The sequence below is a fragment of the Curcuma longa genome, chromosome 5 (genome assembly GCF_044706935.1).
Source record: "Curcuma longa cultivar G26 ecotype Majalengka, Jawa Barat chromosome 5, ITB_CL_G26_1.1, whole genome shotgun sequence".
Lineage (NCBI taxonomy): Eukaryota > Viridiplantae > Streptophyta > Magnoliopsida > Zingiberales > Zingiberaceae > Curcuma > Curcuma longa.
The window spans coordinates 1452515-1472625 of NC_133865.1; the positions used below are offsets into that span (position 1 = coordinate 1452515).

The window sequence follows — 20111 nt, forward strand, 5'->3', positions numbered from 1 at the left end:
CAAACCGATGTCATTGAATCTAAAACTGTTATAATAACACTTATTTTTTTTATGTTGTTTGTAAATTATGATCGAGCAAGAATGACATCAATCTAATTCCCAATAGTATAAAATTATTATAATATTATAAATTCACCCAACAAGTCACAAATAGAAAAACATCGATGTATTTAATCACCTCAATATTTACAAATAACCAAAAGTACATTGGAAGTCGTTGAACTTCTAATAATATCATAGTCATCTAAGCACCGATGTTATCAATAATTTCAGTGCTGCAGAAAACAAAAAACATAAAATTTGTACAAGATAACCAGTTAGTCAATATGCCCGAGCAGAAATGGCCTGAGTGACAGTGTATTCTGTTTCTGCCTTGAATTGCCTCCATAAATTTTTGCACTGGACGGGAGTAATCAAAGTTGTTGCAGCTGGAACCTGATCAAATAATTAAGTTAAATAATCTATGAACAGTGCATTATTATTAAGTAGTGTGCTAAAATATGAATGCAATACAGACAACAGACATAGTGATGCATAAACCTCAGCAAACTTTAATATGGCTATCAAGGTCGAGTGAAGAACATTGTTGCTAGAAAAATGATGCCAATAGTAGTCCTTACAAACACGATTGTTATTATTATAGCTCTGTGCATCTATAAACAAACCACACCATAATAACAATCAAAGGTGGAAGTAAAGCCTAACTCTGAAGTCAATAGCCACTCACAAAATAGACCCCTTCATTGTTGCTTACAAATCCCAGTTGCCTTCACCCCATTCAACCTCACCACATCAGAATGCCTACTACTTCAATGTGGCACAGAAGAAAAAGTGAACTAATTGGGGTGTAGCTATTCATAGCTAAGTCAGCAAGCCACATCACAAAAAATTTCATGTTTGTTACATGGAGGTTTATATTTGTCATAAATTAATAGTTTGTACCTATGTTAGCTATTAACTTGAGTCTTGAGGTAAATATATGAAAAAGCCTATACTTCATGTAGAGTTAAATACTACTTTAAGAAATTACAATATTTTTTGTCAACAAAGTGAGGCAACCACTAACCTGAAAACATCTGGACGTTGATCATACTCAACATGCCCACTTGTCGAACTGTCCTTCCACTTAGTGGCTGTCAATTGCAAAGCCAATTAATTAATAAAACATATTATTTAAGATCAGTAAATGAAATGAAATTAAAATACTCCATCCAAAAGCTAAAGCTGATTTATTTCAATTACCTAAAAGAATACAAGAAACAATTTCTTTTCTTCAGGAGTCCCAGGAGGCCCAAGTAAGAAATTCTCAGGCTTCACATCTCCATGTACATAACTGATATTATAAATAGCAGTAGTTAGTGATTGTCAAAAGAAAATATTTTAAACAGGTTTCCTACTAGCGGAAATGTTGGAACTCAAAATCCTCAGTGAAGTAATTGAAATTGAAAAGCATTTTTAACACAAAAAATGAGGTAAATGTATAATGCACAGTAAGCCTCTACCCTTTTGAATGCATCTTCTCTAATATGGAGATTGCTTCAATTGCAATACATGCAACCATTTCCACAGACATTCTGCATAATTAGAGAGATAAAAGTTAGCAAGTTATATTTCAAAACCTTTAATAAAGATTTCATATAGACATACGTGTGTAAGTTGTTATTCCATACATCCCACAGGCTAGGACCCAATATATCCATAATCTACAGGATTTGTGTTTTTCCATACATCCCACAGGCTAGGACCCAGTATAGTGGTGAATTGCTAACTTGTACCTGTTACAATTATGAAATGAACAGTATAACATACAAATTGCTAAAACAATATAGGAAGTATCCTGAGTAAAAGGACAAATTGCAGCAAAGATATAAAATCATTATTACTCTACTCTTAAAATAATCCTCTTTGCTACAGAGTAATGTGTAATAGCTAGCTTCTAGTGTCGAATTGCTAGATTTTAGTTATTGTGAAAAACTGAAGTAACATGAGAATACATAACTTGAAATAATTCAAGATAAAAATCAACTTAGAAAGTAAGCTAAATATATCTTTAATAAATACTAATAAATAAGTTAGGTTTGCTACGAAGTAACCAATTGCTCTCTTGTATGATATACATAGTTACCAAGCTTTCAGCACAGTCCTATTCTGTGTGCTTTTTGGTTTAAGTGAAACACCATGATTGTGTCCTTAAATGATGTATGTATGATATACATAGTTCCCTCCTTTACATCTGAGAAACAGAAACTTCTAGTGTTTCTGAAAGGACTTTCTTGAAGTGCTCCAGATCGAATATGTCGTTGAACTCGCTGTGCGGTATCAGAAAAGATCAAAACTTTGCGTTCCGGGAGGGAGGAAGAAGACGAAGATGTTAGATTGAGATTCTCCTCGAGAACTCACCTCTCGTCGCCCCAAATGACATTGACTTGGAGAATGGGCACGACGAGCGCCGCCCCGAGAATGCGGGAGATCACAACGGCGTCGATGATCTGGTTTCGCTGTTGGTTGAGTTCGCCGGAGACCACCACCAGCAGGTACTTCCTCCGCGGGGAGCGCCGCGCCTCCTCGCTCTCCGCCCGGTACTGCTCGCTGAAGCGGAGGCAGGGGCGGTAGCCCATCCTGTCAGGCTGACGCCAGAACTCGCTCGGCTCAACGAGCCTCGCCGCCTCGCCGCCGCCGCCTCCTGTCGCCGCCGTCAGCGATCGCGGTGAGGAAGAGTTGGAGCAGGGAACAGGGGAGGAAGGGAGGAGGAGGCGGTCGAGCTCGAAGCCGATCCGGATAGTGCGCAGCAGGGCGAGGAGGAAGGAGATCGACAAAAGTAGGAGCTTTGGGAGTCGTGCGAAGTAAGGATCTTGCCATTGATAGGTTCAGAATGATAGAGAATAGAGTGGTATATGTTGAGGGCAATGTCAATGTCAAGAGAGACCTCTAAAGCAAACATCATTATCATATGAGAAATGCCCATCATTGATCTACCTCTAGACATGTGTCAATAGTTTCATGAGCAAAGCTCCCTGTGATTTCAGTGACCTCAGGAAAACACACAAAGGGATTGGAAGATGGACACAGACCAAGGAAGGTTCTGATTAATTCAGGTGTGAATTCAATATGCCTACCGGCAACAGTGGATATGAAATGGCTTTTAGTGATGTTGGTAGGTCTTAGATTGACATAGAATTCCTTACACAAGTCTAAATTTATGTTGCTTGTGCAATTGACAAGAGTTTCAAGATGATAATGCACAAGACGATCATAGATATGAGGAACTGCAAACTGAAAGAATTGACGATTTATGTATCGACAATCTATAAGGTGGAACTCAAAAGTTTCAAAGATATGTTGGTATATCATTGAAGGAAACCTAGGTAACGGAGTCCGTAGAAAGTACTCAGGATCAGGATATTTTGGTAAGTCCTTGTTTTCGCTAAAAACTGTCCTCCTATGGGGTTTAGAGGCCATATGCTTTTGTCTAAAGATGAAGATATGCAATGAAAGATGAGAATGCATGAGAAAACAAGAGAAAGTTAGTTTTCAATGAAGATTTAAAGTAATATAATCAAAACAAAGTTGATTTCTAAGCTATACCTCTTTGAACTCGATTGATTCTCCATTAGAATTGACAAATATAGTTGATATGGATTAAAGGAAGGACTCCTTTGACTCTAGAACACCTTGGGAACTTGGAGGAAGAAGAAATTTAGCAGAAGACGGCGTGGACTTAGGGTTGAAGGTGAATTCAAAGGCTGGTCGTGGTTGCTATTTATAAAAGTTTTCGCTCATCAGTCGACTGATGATAAGTGAGTCGACTGGTGTCAGTCGACTGATGTAATAACAGTCGACTGTTCTCTTATTTCGAACATCACAGAAAGATTGGTCGAGTGCTGTGATGGTTCAGTCGACTCCTATCAGTCGACTGGTGGTCTATCAGTCGACTGCCATCGAATTTCAAATCTTACAGAAAGATTCAGTCGAGTGAAGTCTGAGGATGAGTCGACTAGAATCAGTCGACTGCTCCTGTAGCAGTCGACTGCCCTTAAATTCAGAAACTCACAGAAAGTTCAGTCGAGTCATTTTGGTCCTGAGTCGACTGATCAGTCGACTGATGTAGTTATCAGTCGACTGATATTCTGAACATGTTCTTATCAGTCGAATTTCATTAATTCCATAGAAATTCCACAAAATTCAGAAAAATCTGAAATTTTGCGAGCACATTTGTTTTGATGATATCTAACAGGGAAAAATTTTGTTTCATGAAAATTCTTCATAATTTCATGGATTGGCACAAACTTCAAGAATATGCTTAAGTGTGCATTGTTAAGTATCACTATGATGCATTGATTGTGATCCTTACAGTTTGTGACTGTCTAGCATTGTGATTGAATTTGTTATATGTTTTCCAAGCATTTTAAATATCCAATTATGACTAATGAGCAAGATATCCATGAATTGAATATTTGCTATCCTCATAATTGGTCTATTATTAATGTTTTGATACTCTCCATGCTATAACAATGTGCCATAAGTACAAGTAGAGCATGAGTATCATCCTAGCATCTCACATAGTGTTCAAGCAAGCCAAAACACAATCAAAGTCATCCTAAATGTCTTGTGAGATGTAATTGTTCTTATAATGGCTCATACAATGCTATAAACAATTATTCTACAAAACACATTCCTAAACCCCTTCTTATATTTGTGAATTCATTTTCGGGTAATGGTTTAGTGAATATATCCGCAAGGTTTGATTTTGATTCTATGTAGCTTAGTTCTATATCTCCTCTTGCTACATGGTCCCTTATAAAGTGATGTTTGATTTCTATATGTTTAGTCCTAGAATGATGAACCGGATTTTTGGTCAAATTTATTGTACTCATATTGTCACAAAGGACTTTTACATTGGTATAGTTTAGTTCATAGTCCTTAAGTGTGTGCATCATCCATAGTAGTTGAGCCACACATCCCCCTAGGGCTACATACTCGGCTTCGGTAGTAGACAAAGCTACACATGGTTGCTTTCTACTACTCCAACTAACTAGGGAGGATCCAAGGAATTGGCATCCACCACTAGTACTCTTTCTATCTAACTTGCATCCTGCATAATCTGAGTCAGTGTACCCTATCAAATCAAAGTTTTGGTTCCTTGGGTACCAAAGACCTCATATTTCGTTTGATAAACGTGTGTTCCTTCATTTGTTTGTTTTACTTGTAAACCTAGAAAGAATGTGAGCTCTCCAACTAAGCTCATCTCAAACTCCATGGCAGGAACTCGGTAATATTGATGGAAAGCTCATCATTTGTTGACCCAAGCTCAACAACATTTAGAAAAACCTCGGTAACATTAAACTATAGTAGACTATCTACAACTTTAGCATTTTATAAGAGTTTGACAATACTTATTAAGAGCTAGTTGGTAAAGTAAGTAGAGTTTAGCAAAGGGAACTTTGCTTCATATATGAAGTAGACATTAAAGGTTATTTTCTTTAGCGGATGATAGTTACAAGTGTAGGAAAAGATCCGCTAGGTCCAGATGAGTATAAAGCAAAGGGGCACCCAATACAATAGTTATAGAAAACTAGAGATATATGACCATAGCTAGTAATAATAGCGCCGCCTGAAAAAAAAAACATCACACGATGACAAAGACTCCATTAATACAAGAGAATTAAATATTTTTCTCTTCTTCTCTATAAAAGAGTAATCATCGTGCCTTTATTTTGACTATTGTTCTCCGTCTTACCACTTCATTCTTTTCTCTGAGTTTGACTTGAGCATTGGAAAGGCTACACCAAAACATGCCTTAGGCCTCTTCTAACCTCCAAGTGATTTATCTCAAAAAAGAAGCAAGGTGTTTGACGAGAATTGAAGCAATGCGTTCAACAATGTCAACTTGACTAAAGGAAAAGAATCTAGAATCCAATAGTAGTTGAAGTAGTCAAAGTCAATAGAAAAAAATTACGTGAAAGTCGACTCATCTCAGATCGGAATAATATTAATATATAAAATAGTAGTTTATATACTGTCTTATTGTTAAATATTTGTAATTAACTGTTAATGCACTATATTTTTTCTTATAGATTATTACAGGTGATATTATTTGCGTGTTGAGTTTTGCACCTGTTGATATCATAGCACATATGTTAAGTTTTTTCATATTCCTTTTTATGTAATCAATATTTATTATTTTATCTCATAACAATTTTAGTTAACAGTTTTGTAAAGGTGGTCATAGACGGAGTACTCCTGGCCAGTCTGCTTCAGCACCTGGCGCTGCAGGACCTTCGAGTACTCTTGGCCCGTCTCCCTCAGCACCTGCCGTTGTAGGACCTTCGCATGAACCTTCACCACCAGAGGCGTCACCTTTATAGTCTCCGGATCTTCTCAAAATTAAGTGGATTTTTTTCAGATAATCCGCTGCCAAGATGCAGAATATACGGGAGTTTATAGTCCCTCAGGACGATTCGTAAGTATTTATCATTTTTTTGGATATTCAGATTTTATTTTATTTAGTTTATTTAATAATGTTTGTTTGAAATTTTTGTATAGATTTCAAAATTTTATACGAGTTATTCGTGAAATTAATAAAATCGTGAATAACCATTGGGGAGGGGTTTCTATAACTTACACTAGCACTCCATCACCAACAAAAGATTTATGGTGGAATGAATTTACGCTCCGAGTCAGCTTCCTCCTGTTTTCGGTGATGACGATGACGATTCTTCATAGCCTAGTTGTGTATCATTATAATTTTTTCATAATTAGTATTACTTTAATTTTTTTCTATTTGTAAATTTTTTATTTTTTATTAATTAATATTGTTATTTTATTTCGAACAGGGTTGGTGGAACAAAAGATGGCTATGAGGTAAGTTTTTACATATTATACTTAATTTGTACAAAATAATATTATATGATTTTTGTTTTCTGATGTAGGAAAAGAAAAAGAAGCTTTGATGGAGAAGAGAGTGAAGCAGAAAGTATTATCCGAGGCTGATGCCGTGGACGGTGATACTTTTTGTTTCTTGCCATTCGGAGACTTTATTATTTATGTTTTTTATTATCGATGGATGTTTGACACTTTATTGTATGTTTGGAGGATGTTATGGATAGCTTGATACTTTATTGTATCTTTGGAGTTGATGTTGTATGTATGATTATGAATGTTAATATTAGGATGTGTTTGTTGCATTGTTTGCTAATTAGGATGTGTTGGTTGTGATGTATGGATTGATATAATGATTGGTTGTGATATATGGGTTGATATGATGTTGGTTGTGATAATATTAGAATAGATATGATGATTGGTTGTGATTTTTTATTTCTTATAGAATGAATTGGAGGATTCAAATTTGGATTGGTTGTGATGTACGCAAACAGGATTCAGATTTGGATTGAATGATTGAATCTGTGAAAATTTTTTAGGGTTTGCAACGAAATTTATGACGAAACAAGATTCATCACAAATGTATTGAAATTTTACTGTACTATCGAAATATTAGCGACGAAAATGTGTTTTCATCGCCAAATCGACAACGAAACTACATTTTTGTCGTTGATTTGGCGACGAAACTGCATTTTCGTCGCCAATTTGGCGACAACCCGATTTTCATTGCTAATTTAGCGACGAAAATCATGATTTCGTCGCCAAATTTGGCTTAGAAATTTTGGTTTACCCGGCTCCACTTGGCGACAAAAACATTGTTTCGTCGCCAAATATGGCGACGAATTCAAGTTTTCATCGTCAAATTTGGCGACGAAACAATATTTTCGTCGCCATCTTTGGCGATGAATTTGACAACAAAATATATTTTCGTCGTCATATTTGCAATGAATTTGTGGTTTTTCATCGCAGAAGTTTGAGACGAGCAATTAGCAATGATAAAATTTTCGTCGTAAATTTCGTTACAAAATCATTTTGTGACGAAAATATTTTTTATTTTTGTCACAAAATTCATCACAAAAAGATTGTATTTTTGTAGTGATATCTTGATCGAAGACGACCATTCAATGGATAATTGGACCAACAATCTTCGCACTTAGAGTCTAATCAACTCAACAAGATTTGATTCGATTAGAAACACTCTTAGTCGACTAGTTTCTCAATAAAATCATGCTAGCAACTCTTCCATTTGAATTATAATTGACTAAAATTTATTCCAGTTGACCAGGGTAATTAAGTAAGTGGTTAGTAAACAACCCCTAAGGCTCATCTACATAAACATCAATCATGGTTTAGTCTTATGATCCATGAACAAATGTTTACGATAGAATATTGTTGTTGCATAGAGTTGAGATAAACACAATCAAGCAGAGTAGAAGCTCACTTTTATAGGTTTGATAATCTTCTCTTTCATTCTTTTTCTTCTACAAAAACGTGGAATCCGCCACCTTAGCAGCCCTTCACGGTCGGCCCCACGACCATCTATGAGGAGGTAAATCGAGAAACTGTAGTTGGTCACGACGCAGGAGGGTATTGTCCTTGCTCTTTTCTGTAAGTCTACTGCATCGTAACCAACCCAGCTATGCCCCGAAAGCTCTTTCATTCTTATTAGTATATCATGTATAGAGATGTACAACAATTGTACGTGATTTCTCTACTTTCAAAGAAAGAGATCTTTCCTAAATAGAACTATAGGATTAGTCGGTCAGAAGGTTGAGAGATTTGATGTCAATTTAACAAAATTATAGATATATTTTGGACGATGTAAATTCCCCGTCCCGGTCATTTTAGTCCCCACTACATCATCAATCCCATCAGTCTTAAATTGCACTTTGAAAATTGTTCTATCAATTGTAGAATTTTTATTATGTGAATGACGGAATACAAAAGAATATAATTAGTATAAATATGGGTCCCTAATTGTATAAGCAGCAACGATTTCTTTGTGCATTCTTGCCGTTTGATCCATCAACAATGTACACACGAGATCTTTGATACCATCTACAACTTCTTTTGTCCACATTGATTTTATAACATAGTGATATGGATTCGATTATGTTTTTGATTCACACAAAATTTGAATTCACACATGTAAGTCGTTTATGTCATTAATCATGGAAAACGATTGTCTTCTGTTATCCTGTATTTTAATTTAACTAAGTAGAATATTCATTCATCCCTTAGCGATAGAGTCATAGAGGTGACATCTCGTCTCCGGGGCAATAGTGCAACGGTAGGACATCCAGATTGTAACTCAGTGACCCGCGGTTCGATCCCCAACTACGGCGTATTTGCAGGAATTTTCCTCCAAATGGGGAACGCAATCAAAGGATGCTGGGCATCTGGATTGGCCGCCGTTTGCGCTTCCCGATTTATCCTGGTGGTCGGTGGGAAACTTCCATGGGACCGGGCCGACCACCCCCAGAGATGTGGCTACTGGGATTATCATAGAGGTGACATCTCGAAAAATAACACCTTTGTGCAGGATCGATAACCTCCTCCAATGAACCATTTACACTAGAAGCTCTCTCTTCTTGACAAGATATCAATGGAATTATGTATGTCTCATAATAATATATATAGATAAATAATATATACACAACTGAAGCAGCAATTATAGATAGAATAGTTTCATCTAGAAGTAAACGCCGGCACCATATTAATTGTTTGTCGATTCCAATTTTCTTTGCGCTCGTGGCCACCGGCAATTGGTTAAGTGACGACGACACAACTATTCATTTGCTCGCTCAAGATATTAAAAAATAATGTTAGTTTATGCAAGTAACTTGTGCTCATTTCAACGTGCTTGATTAATGAATGCATCGACAGCAAATTGACCTGGCCTCGTGCTGCACGAGTTCATTATTTGAAGCCGTCCAAACCCATCAATTGCCTAGCCACCTTTCATTGTTTTGGAATATAACCGTCCCAAGGGACAGCCAGCTCACTGTGCCTGCCTAAACAACTCTGAAACATTATTGCTTGGCCTTTAATGTCCAAGGCTACGTTACGTCCACTGAAAATGTCTGCATTTCGCGTTATCCTCAGGATTTGAGTCCCTGCGTATAATATAAAACCAACCCCTTCATCCCTCTCCATTCTCCTGCACTACCATCATCCCTCCTTCCGTCTGTGCGCAGCCATGGCAGAGGAGTTTGAAGCGCTCACCAGAGCTTTCTCTGGTTAGTTAGTCATGCAGCTTCCTGATCATGAATAGCAACGGCATAAATTTCTTTTGTTGGTAGCTAATTGTGATGTTGTGATGAACTAAGGTCTCGGTGGTTTGGGGGTGGATGAGAGTTCGTTGGTCGCCGCGATCTCCAAATGGCGCAAGCAGCCGGAGAAGCGCGGAGGATTCAGGAGTGCCTCTCACTTCTTCGACTCCAAGGGAAGCTTTGACCGATGCGAAGACACTTTCATCCGAGTCATTGAGGAGGAATTCGCACGTTTCAAGGTAAGGCTTCGCTGGATCATTTTGCCATCCAGTTGACATAGCAACTTCTGCAATCTTCAAGAAATTAATACTTTTGCTTTAGGTGTGATCAAATGGGATTTCAGCCAAAGATCTAAGTAAGAAATTCAAAATACACCTTGTGGTGAAGATCAAAAAGAAATATGTTAATAATTTTAGTTTATTTGTGAGAAATTGCAGCCTTAATTTTGCCTCAAAAAAAAACATGTATACAAATAATACGACTCTGATCAGGAGTTCCAAACCTGTTCCCATATAATAATTGTTTTGCTCTCCCTCGATTACTTCTTTGGTATTGATCTTGGTTCACAGTCTTGATAAGAACTAGCTTATAGCCTTTACTTGGGCACTCGATTTTATGAGTTCTATTATCGTTTTACCTGTAGAATTTTCCTCTGCTTGAAAAGAATTCCACATTAATTACATGATGTAATGTGCTTTTAGAAACAACAGTGAGTTGTCATTTCTCATGGTAATATTTTAGGAACATGAATCATAGGAACTAATATTTGCAGGATATCATGGTGGAATGGGCAATGCATCCATGGGAAAGGGATGCACGATGGATTCACCTAGTCCTCCACAAGGGTTATCCAATCAGTGTGATAGTTGAGATTGCTAGTACCAGGTCTTCCGATGAGCTTCTTGGAGTAAGGAAGGCCTACCATGCTCTTTACCACCATTCTATAGAGGAAGAAGTCGCTTACCGTGTCAAGGAAAACTACTCCGGAGTAAGAACTTGCATTCTCTTCACTTACATATATGATCCAATTCTTTATAACACTTGGATGAATAACCATGGTCCGTTGGCGCGTGGTCAGCTTCTAGTTGGACTTGTAAGCGCATACAGATACGAAGGTCCTCGAGTCGATCATGAGATGGCAAAGTCTGAGGCCAAGATACTCGGAAACTCAATCAAGAATGCAGGCAAAAAGAACCCTGTAGAGGATCAGGAGGTCATTAGGATACTGACAACAAGAAGCAAAGCACATCTCTCCCTTACTTTCAAGCACTACAAGGAAATGTTTGGCAAGTCCATTGATCAGGTAGCTTGAGATTGTAAATTTGAATCTATCTGAAAATTCTAGTTATTCTTTTTCTTATCTTTATTGATCATCTCAAATGTAAATTTTTGTCACTATGAGCAGGATTTAGTGGATGAATCATGCCTAAAAGAAGCAGTGCAGTGCTTGGAATCAGCTGCAAAGTATTTCAGCAAGGTAAGCCTACCAAGTGATCTTATTCTTCTTGATGCCAAAGAATGAAGAAAACAAAGTTGTATTTGGAATTCAGGTAATTGACAAGGCTTTCAAAGGAGCACCTAGGACTGGGAAAGATTCACTTGCAAGAGTGATTGTAAGTCGAGCTGATGTGGACATGGAAGAGATCAAAAAAGCTTATCAAGAGCAATACAATGCCAAACTGGAAGACATGATCGTAAAGAATACCCATGGCAACTACCGGGAAGCATTGCTTTCCTTAGTACAAAACTGAGATCATATATATGTGTTATTGTCTATCATATGTCATGTTCCAACCAGTGCATGTTCTCTACGTAACTAGAAAAGCGTTTGAATGGGTGAATAAAATTATAGGATGCAGATTCAATTGAGGCAATAATGAGTTGAGACTGAATATATGCTCAGTCTCTATTGTGTGGTCTGAGTGACTATTAAACATTTGTTCTCATCATAAGTTTGTTTTGGGTGATCTTGATCTGTTGTACTCGTTTGAAGGTGAAATTTGATATATGATGATGCAGATTTTATCGAGATGAAATTTTATTGATGGTCACAAGTATTCTTAAACTTTTTTTTAGTTTAAATGCGGAGGTTGAGGAACTGATAAGCTTAGAGGTGATTGATCCTCTTCTTCGAGGATACCTTTAAAATGTGATTATTCATCTATGTCCTCGAAATAGTGGATCTAATGGCGGTATGGATGAAGGAATGTACTCAAGATGAAGAGCACAAGTTGGGAAAGTATACTAGTGTAGAAAATAATCAAATCTTTCTTTACAGAGAGTCAATCAAATCATGAGTGATATTTAAATTGATTTGAATGAGAATAATTATGGATGAGAATTTTTTCATGGTATCAGAGCAAAGTTCCTCTCTATAAATAAACATGTGCAATTCTTTTCCTCCAAAGACAACCACAATGTCTATAGATTCTTCCACTCAATCTACGGTTGAAAAATCTTCTATCATCATCTCTTCTTTTTTCGGAAGCAACGTCTCGTCCTTGCAAATTACGACTCATAAAATGAACAGTCATAATTATTTGCAATGGGCTTAGTCAGTAAAGATAGTCATCTATGGCAAAGAGAAGCTAGGTTATCTTACGGGCGACTCCTCTCAGTCCACATCAAGTGATGCATCGTACCAGACATGGTTGGTCGAGAATTCAATCGTGCTTGCCTGGCTAATTAATTCTATGGAACCCAACATTAGTTGTCGTTATCTTTGGTTCAAGACGACCAAGGAGGTGTGGGACACAGCTCAGAAGATGTATTTCGATTTGGGCAATACTTCTCAGATTTTTGAACTACGATCGAAGCCGAAATAATTAAAACAAGGTTCAAATTCTATAATATAATACTTCTCTAATCTTCAAAATCTTTGACAGGAACTTGATCTATTTTTTCGAAGAAGATTCAACGTGCGTTGATTGTAATATTAAAATTTGCCGCAATATTGAAAAGAGCGTGTTTGATTTTTTGGCTGATCATAATCGTAATTTAGATGAGGTACACATGTGATCCATTCTCATCTCCTGAAGAAATCTCAACAGTTTGTGTTGATCAAACTAAAGGATTATAACATGTTCATACATATTATGAATGCATGCTATAATCCGATTGCATTCAATAAATTATTGTAACCTAAGGTCTTCATGATGGCTGATGTGGTTGCATCAATCTAGTGGAAACATATTGTGAAAAACTTTCATGAACTGTTGTGAATAGATTGTACAATTTTTGTCGTAAGAATGCATCAACAGATTGTGGAGGGTCTCGGGTTCATCTTGATGGACCAACGGAGCTGCTATGAGGTTTCTGTTAGTGCCAGGCCTTAGTGCCAATCAAGTCAATTCGGATTGAATAAGACTCGAGTTAGACTCAAGTTGGACTCAAGTCAAGTAGGATTAAGTGAGACTTGAGTTGAACTTAAGTCACTCAAGTCAATTTGGATAAGGTTTAAAGCCATTTCGGATAAGGTTTAAAGCCACCATGGAATACCAAAAGTCATTAATGGGATTAATGGGATTAATTAGGTAATTCGGAGGGAATCATTAATGAGATTAATGAAGGAATTAATTAGCTCTTCTTCCCTTCTTTTTGTGGGGCTACCAAGAGCTTCTTGCTGTGATCCTCTTCCCTTTCTCTTCTACCACCTTGGCCGAACCATTTTTGTGGCTAGCACCGCAATTGGTTCCTCTCCATCTCGGTGTTCGTGTGGATACCGTAGAAGCGCGAACACACTGATCGCGCTGAGATCCGCTAACTTTTTGAAGGCAAAAGTTGCTGTTGGGATTGCGAAGGACTCGCATCGAAGGTAACCTCGATCACAGTAGATAGATCGTTAAAACGAGTATGATTTTTCGCATGAATCTTCTGGAGGGATCCCTTTTTTGCTGCGTTTATGCGGTTAAAAATAGTTTTTTTGGCGCATATAGATCCCTACAGTGGTATCAGAGCCACTTGCGAAAGCATACTCGTTTTAGTTCTATACGATGTAAGTTAGAACATGTTTATTATGATCTATGTGTTGTTCATGAGATGATCTACATGTGCTGATTGGACCCCTGAGCTCAGCCGACCGGATGCCTGTCCAGTGCCGATAGGCACTTCCCTCCCGATCGACATAGCTGATGCCGAGCGGAAGGTGCAGAATGGCATGGGAGCCGAAAGGGATTTTTCTCGAGCAATCTGAGCTGAGAGGGATTTTTCCCGAGCAATCTGAGTGGGCTGAGCCGAGCGGGCTGTGTCGAGCGGATCGAGCCGATCGGACTGTACCGATCAGATGGTGCCGAGTGGACCTAGCCGATCGGGTGGTCTTGGGTTCATAATCGATTAAAATGCATACAAACCCTAACTCATCAATGACACGAGGTTTAAGTTAATTGTGTGGTGTGTACTGATATGCTTATCTAGTGTGCAAGGAGCACAGGAAAGTCCTAGTTGAGGATAGGCAAAGTAAGTCCTAGTTGAGGCTATGCAAAGGCAAGTCCTGATTTGAAGGATCAGGCAGAAGTCTTAGCAAAATCAAATACACCAGGTGCAAGTCCAGGTAGGTCAGGAGGACCAGATGTGTGGTGGAAGTCTAGGCGGTCAGGTGGACCAGTAGGCCTAGTAGCAAATCCTGGGAGCTGAATATCAAGGCTAAGTGAGAAGTTTAACAAATCTGGAGAACTTGTTGGCAATCTGATAAATTCTCCCGAGTGGAGTGGGTAAGGGTGCGTTCCCGGAGTAGAACAGTAGACATTGGTCTAACCAAGAGTTTCACTAGAAACCTAAAGTTAAGACCACTTAACAGTTCGAAAATTGTTATTCCTTTTCTGCTACTTTGATTTTTACACTAACTTGTAATGTAGGATTGGAGAGGTAGGAACTTTGATTCCGAGCAACTTTATCCAGAATCTAAGCAATCGGTGATCCAGGCGCCAAGATTGTCGATCTAGGCGATTGGACGTCAGTGAATCAGGCTAGCGAAGCAGTAAGATGGCGTTGTCCCAGTGGTCGAGACACCTCAGCTTCTAGGCGCCCAGATTAGTTCCAGGCGCCTAGGTTTTGATAAACACAATAGCGGTCAAAATTCATCCAGAACCTCCACGTCAGCACGCAAGCACCCGATAAAAGGAATACAGGTGCCTGGAAGTGTCGGGTCAACAATACCGATGGTGGATCTGCAGACAATGTAGAGGTGCCTAGAAAGGGGTTCCAGGCGCCCGAAAAACCTTATAAAAGACATTTGAGGGAGAGCCCTCAGCACAACAATTGAGTTCATTCCAGAACAACACAACGACAGTCTGCGCGCGAAGGATCACCTTGGAAGCCGTCGTAACGCCGGAGTTCTATACTGCAAGTCTTCATCTCTTACTTTGGCTATTTGGTAACGATTTACTTTTGTACATTCAATTTAAGTACGATAAGGTTTTTATCGTATCTCTAATTTTGTAATCGTTATAACTTCTCTCCGTAAGGAAGGAGTTTATTAATGGATTGCCCAAACGTAAATGATCAAAGATCGTGGGCCTTGGAGTAGCAGTCTGTGGCTGTGAACCAAGTAAAAAACTTGTGCCTCTTTGTGTTCGTGTTTTTCGTGTTTATTATTTTCTGCTGCAACTTGATCTCTGTTTAGTCTAATTCACAAACGAATGAATGGCCTTGACAATTTTACGAAAATTGGAAAAACGCTACAAGATAGCGTTATTCACCCCCCCCTCTAGCGCTCTCTTTGATCCTACGCAATCAACCATGACTCACTTGGACTTCTTCATAGTCAAGTGTCATCTTTCTCAACCATCAAGCATTTTGATCAAACATTGAAATTCAATTCAAGCTTGATAAACCTTGATCAGAGGTTGATTACACCAACAATGGAATCTCTTGGCACGATATGAATTTAGCCTTGGTAAAATTGGAATCATAGTTTCAATCGATTGATAAACTCAAAACTATAAAATGATGGGATAGTTAAATTTGAGGTTATAGCAAATGATTGATGAAAATGTTCTAGTCGATTGGTGAATTTGAAACTACAAAATTATAGTTTAGATGGATTTAGGATTTGATTAATTGATTTGTATTGTTTAGCAGTTAACTATGCAATAAACTAAGGCAAAAAATAGAATGAATAGAATGTTTCTATTTGATCCTGAATAAATATCAATTGACTACTTAATATTAGTTGATTGTGATGGTAATATCAATCAACTAATGCCAAGCCAAGAAACCAAGAAAGAGTTATTATTGGGATTACATCAAAATGTTCAAATTCAAACGAGTTACAATGGAGCACTCAACTGGAGGTGTATGAATAGTAGACTTATCAATGATTTTCATACCTATATAGGGGTTATAAAAGAGGATTTCATGGAAATTTTGGGCTATCAATTCTTGGGCAGTTACAGGGTGACTGTTGTTGCATTCCAAAGCCAACCTTGAGCAAAGAACAATAATCAACCAGCGATCAAAATCAAAATTCATTCTTATAATTATTTATTGATTTATTTCTTGTATTTACTATATTTCTTGTATTTTGTTATTGCTTGTAAAAACATGAACTTATAAAGATATTTTTCCATCTATGTAAGATATCCAAGAAGAAGAAAGATGTGATGATTCTAAGAGTGATCCACTGGACATTGTGGAGTAGGAATCGATGGATTTTAAACCACATAAATTGATTTGTCTTTGAGCATGCATTTTGGGTTTTAGTTTATTTTTATTTTTCCATTGTGTAATTCATTTTTGTAGAAATTGCAAAACTTTGTGAGCATCTATTCACCCTCTCAAGTCGCATCCATCAATCCTACATATTCAATTATCAGTCAATTGGTAATCTTAAATTTGGTTTCTAAAGAACAAGTTACATAGTGAAAAAATGAAATATCAAAAGAAAGACTAGCAAATAAAATGCAAAGCAGAGACAATTGGGATTTAACATGGTTCAATGATCCTCCCAAGGACCCCACTCCAGGGCCTTAATCCGGATCACTCTTTGAAGTCACCTCTAATCTTTCTTCTTTTTGGCAAGCAACCAAAGATGGGCAAACTCTTACAATCTCTTCTTATAATGATTAGTAATTTATCATAAAGTAGAGAAAATAATATAAGGGGTGGTCGATACAAGAAAGTTTTAAGAGAGATGTGAGCATTCAAATGTTTCACATGCCCCTAAATTCTACTCGTAGTGATTCTCAATCGCGTGTATTCCCCAAGTTCTAAATAACCTCAAATAGAATACCTCATTCTATTCGTAATGTTGGATTTAAGATTTCATCAGTTAACTGAATAATCTAAATAGAATACTTCATTCTACTCATGGTTTAGGGTTTAAGGTTTGATCATCGACCAACATAACATCAATCGATTGCTCATCTGACTTGACTATTTCTAAATCTAAGTATGTTATTTTCCATTTGTCCTAAGTACAAATGAACTCACTTTCCTTTGAAGATTTTACCTTAACCTAATAAGAGGTTTTTCATGTCTCTAGGACTTCATGGTGCCAAGAAGCTTTTATGCTTCTAAGTAGTTATCGTGGTAACAGACTTCTCGTGCCTCCGAGACATCATCTTGCATACCATCCTATCCTCATTGAGCTAATAAGATATCTTCTTGCTTGGCATCCAATTCTTGTTGACCTATTAGGACTTTCTTTGATTGCTTAGCATCTGATTGACCTCAATCTTTTAAGACTTTCTTCATAGCAAGTGTGTACTTGGACTTCCACTGTTGCACTTACAACTTATGCTAAATTTACCTACACATTTAATATACATAAGAGAACAACATCATTGTCTAACTTAAACATTGTCCAAATATCAAAACCACATACAAATATATATGTGGGACATGATTGCAATAACATTCTAGTCTACTAATGCTATATTAGAAAAACAAGAACAAGCCATTGATATAATAAAACTGTGTGGCAATGACATGATCACTGATGGTCTTTCGCAAGTATACAGAATGTTATTAAGTAATAAAAGATATCGAACCACAGGGACCGAGGAATCAATCACTAAACTAACACAAGAAGAGTGGAGAGATCATGTAATTTGGGTTGAGATAGGGAAAGTGAGAGTGTAGTCGAGCTCCTAAACCTCAATCGAAATAAAATCAACTAGTGACAGGATTTGAGAAAACGATCTTAGGATTTCAGATTCCTCAAGATTATATTTGATTGACTATGGACTCCTTACCATTCCTCAATGTTTACACATTTGCAGAGATTCTAACCAATTATCCAATTAGACCTTGTCAGGTTTCCTCGGAATAAAATTAATAATCCTCTAACGTTACGATGCTAGTTTGAGATGACCCTAGATAGCCTGGTTATAGCTCTCCCGCTGTCACTAGTCACTCCAGCATACTACTAGTGTCCTACCCCCTGTCACCGGGTATCCAATAAAGGACCTCTCACTAACAATCAATAACCATTAGCTATCTCTCATCAAGATTCATTGCAACCTAAGAATTTCCTTGGAAAGTCCGGTTAAAGGTTCACCTTCTGTCACAAGGCACCTCGGTCATACGATCATAAGATTTTCTTAAATCACAACTCACCCTCATCCTTATAGATTCATACCATTCACCTTCATATCATCAAATAAGCACAAGACACAATATCCATAAAGCAAATGAACAAATATATCATAGAATATGGTAAACATAAATTCATAGTTACAATCATCTATAATACACCTCGATTCCTCCTACATCCTAGAATCTAAGGTTCTATCTACTCCATGACGGAGAGGATATAACGCAAAGAAGATGTAAAGAAATACATTTTAGATCCTAGAGAAAGGAAATAAAACTTATCAATGGATGTCTTCTTCTTTGTCTTGCAATCTCCTCGTCGACGGTGGATGGATGCGACGGAGTAGCCCCGAAAGGATGGATGGATCGTCGATTTTTACTCCGGATGGCGTTTACGGTGACTCACTATCACTCCCAAAGTCTCTCCCCTCTTTTTAGAGCAAATAAGGAGGGGTATTTATATGCCCCCACTATCAAGTCCTTGCCACACAATCGTGTCTAGTCACACGACCCAGAGCACACGGCTGGCACGCTCCGTCACATGGTCATGCCTGGTAGGCATGGTCATGTGTTGTTGGCTCCCTGGAAACAAGGCACAACCATGCCTGGTAGGCACGACTGTGTGCTGTTGAGCCTCTGGAAACAAGGTACGGACGTGCCTGGTAGGCACAGCCAAAGCCTGTTGAGCTTCTAGAATTCTAGCACGGTCGTGCCTGTGAGGCACGGCCAGAAACATTTGCTCCTCTGGATGAAGGCACGATCGTGCCTGGTGGGCACGGCCAAGCCCTGGCTCAAGGCTGAAATGGAGACACGGCCATGCCTGGTAGGCACAGCCGTGGGCAGCTAACTTTCTGGTTGATCAGGCACGATCGTGCCTAGTGGGCACGGCCAGGGGCATGTGCTCCTCGGTGGTGAGGCACGACCATACCCTGGTGGGCACGACCCCTTAGAGTTTGAGACACGACCGTACCATGGAGGCACAACCTTGTCTTGCCTTGTCTTCTGTTAATACTCCGTTTCGCCTTCTTTCGTTCCATTTCCATCCTACAAAAGCATAAACACAAGAGCAGATCTCCAAAATAGGAAATGAAAAAAACATGTCTAATGCATAGATAAAAGAAGTGATAAATGTATGAAAATGACATGAAATATAGAAAGATGTGCAATGAAAATCTCAGAAACACATATATTCTCTACGCACATCAATCACCTAATGGCTAACTAGCTTAGTTGAATGGTGGAATATCAATGTCAGCACAACATAATGGTAAAAATAGCTAAAGGTGTTTGACAATGGCATGATCACCTAATGGCTAACTAGCTTATTTGAATGGTGGAATATCAATGTCAGTGCAACATAATGGTAAAAATAGCTAAAGGTGTTTGAAATTTATATAAAGGAACCAAAGGATGCAATTTGGAACAAAC

General features: G+C 38.1%; 2 protein-coding genes across 2 annotated transcripts; one reads left to right on the forward strand and one right to left on the reverse strand.

The window, feature by feature from the left end:
• Nucleotides 1-2227: 2227 nt before the first annotated feature.
• On the reverse strand, nucleotides 2228-2986 carry LOC141829125 (O-fucosyltransferase 20-like). The gene is made up of 3 exons (XM_074716539.1): nucleotides 2977-2986; nucleotides 2401-2851; nucleotides 2228-2309 (listed from the first exon to the last, which is right to left on the reverse strand). The coding sequence occupies exons 1-3, from the start codon at nucleotides 2984-2986 to the stop codon at nucleotides 2228-2230; spliced, it is 543 nt and encodes a 180-aa protein (XP_074572640.1).
• A 7051-nt stretch (nucleotides 2987-10037) lies between these two features.
• LOC141829694 (annexin D4-like) lies at nucleotides 10038-12187 on the forward strand. The gene is made up of 6 exons (XM_074717217.1): nucleotides 10038-10118; nucleotides 10209-10390; nucleotides 10924-11139; nucleotides 11230-11454; nucleotides 11557-11628; nucleotides 11702-12187. The coding sequence occupies exons 1-6, from the start codon at nucleotides 10079-10081 to the stop codon at nucleotides 11900-11902; spliced, it is 936 nt and encodes a 311-aa protein (XP_074573318.1). The 5' UTR covers nucleotides 10038-10078; the 3' UTR covers nucleotides 11903-12187.
• The last annotated feature ends 7924 nt before the right edge of the window (nucleotides 12188-20111 follow it).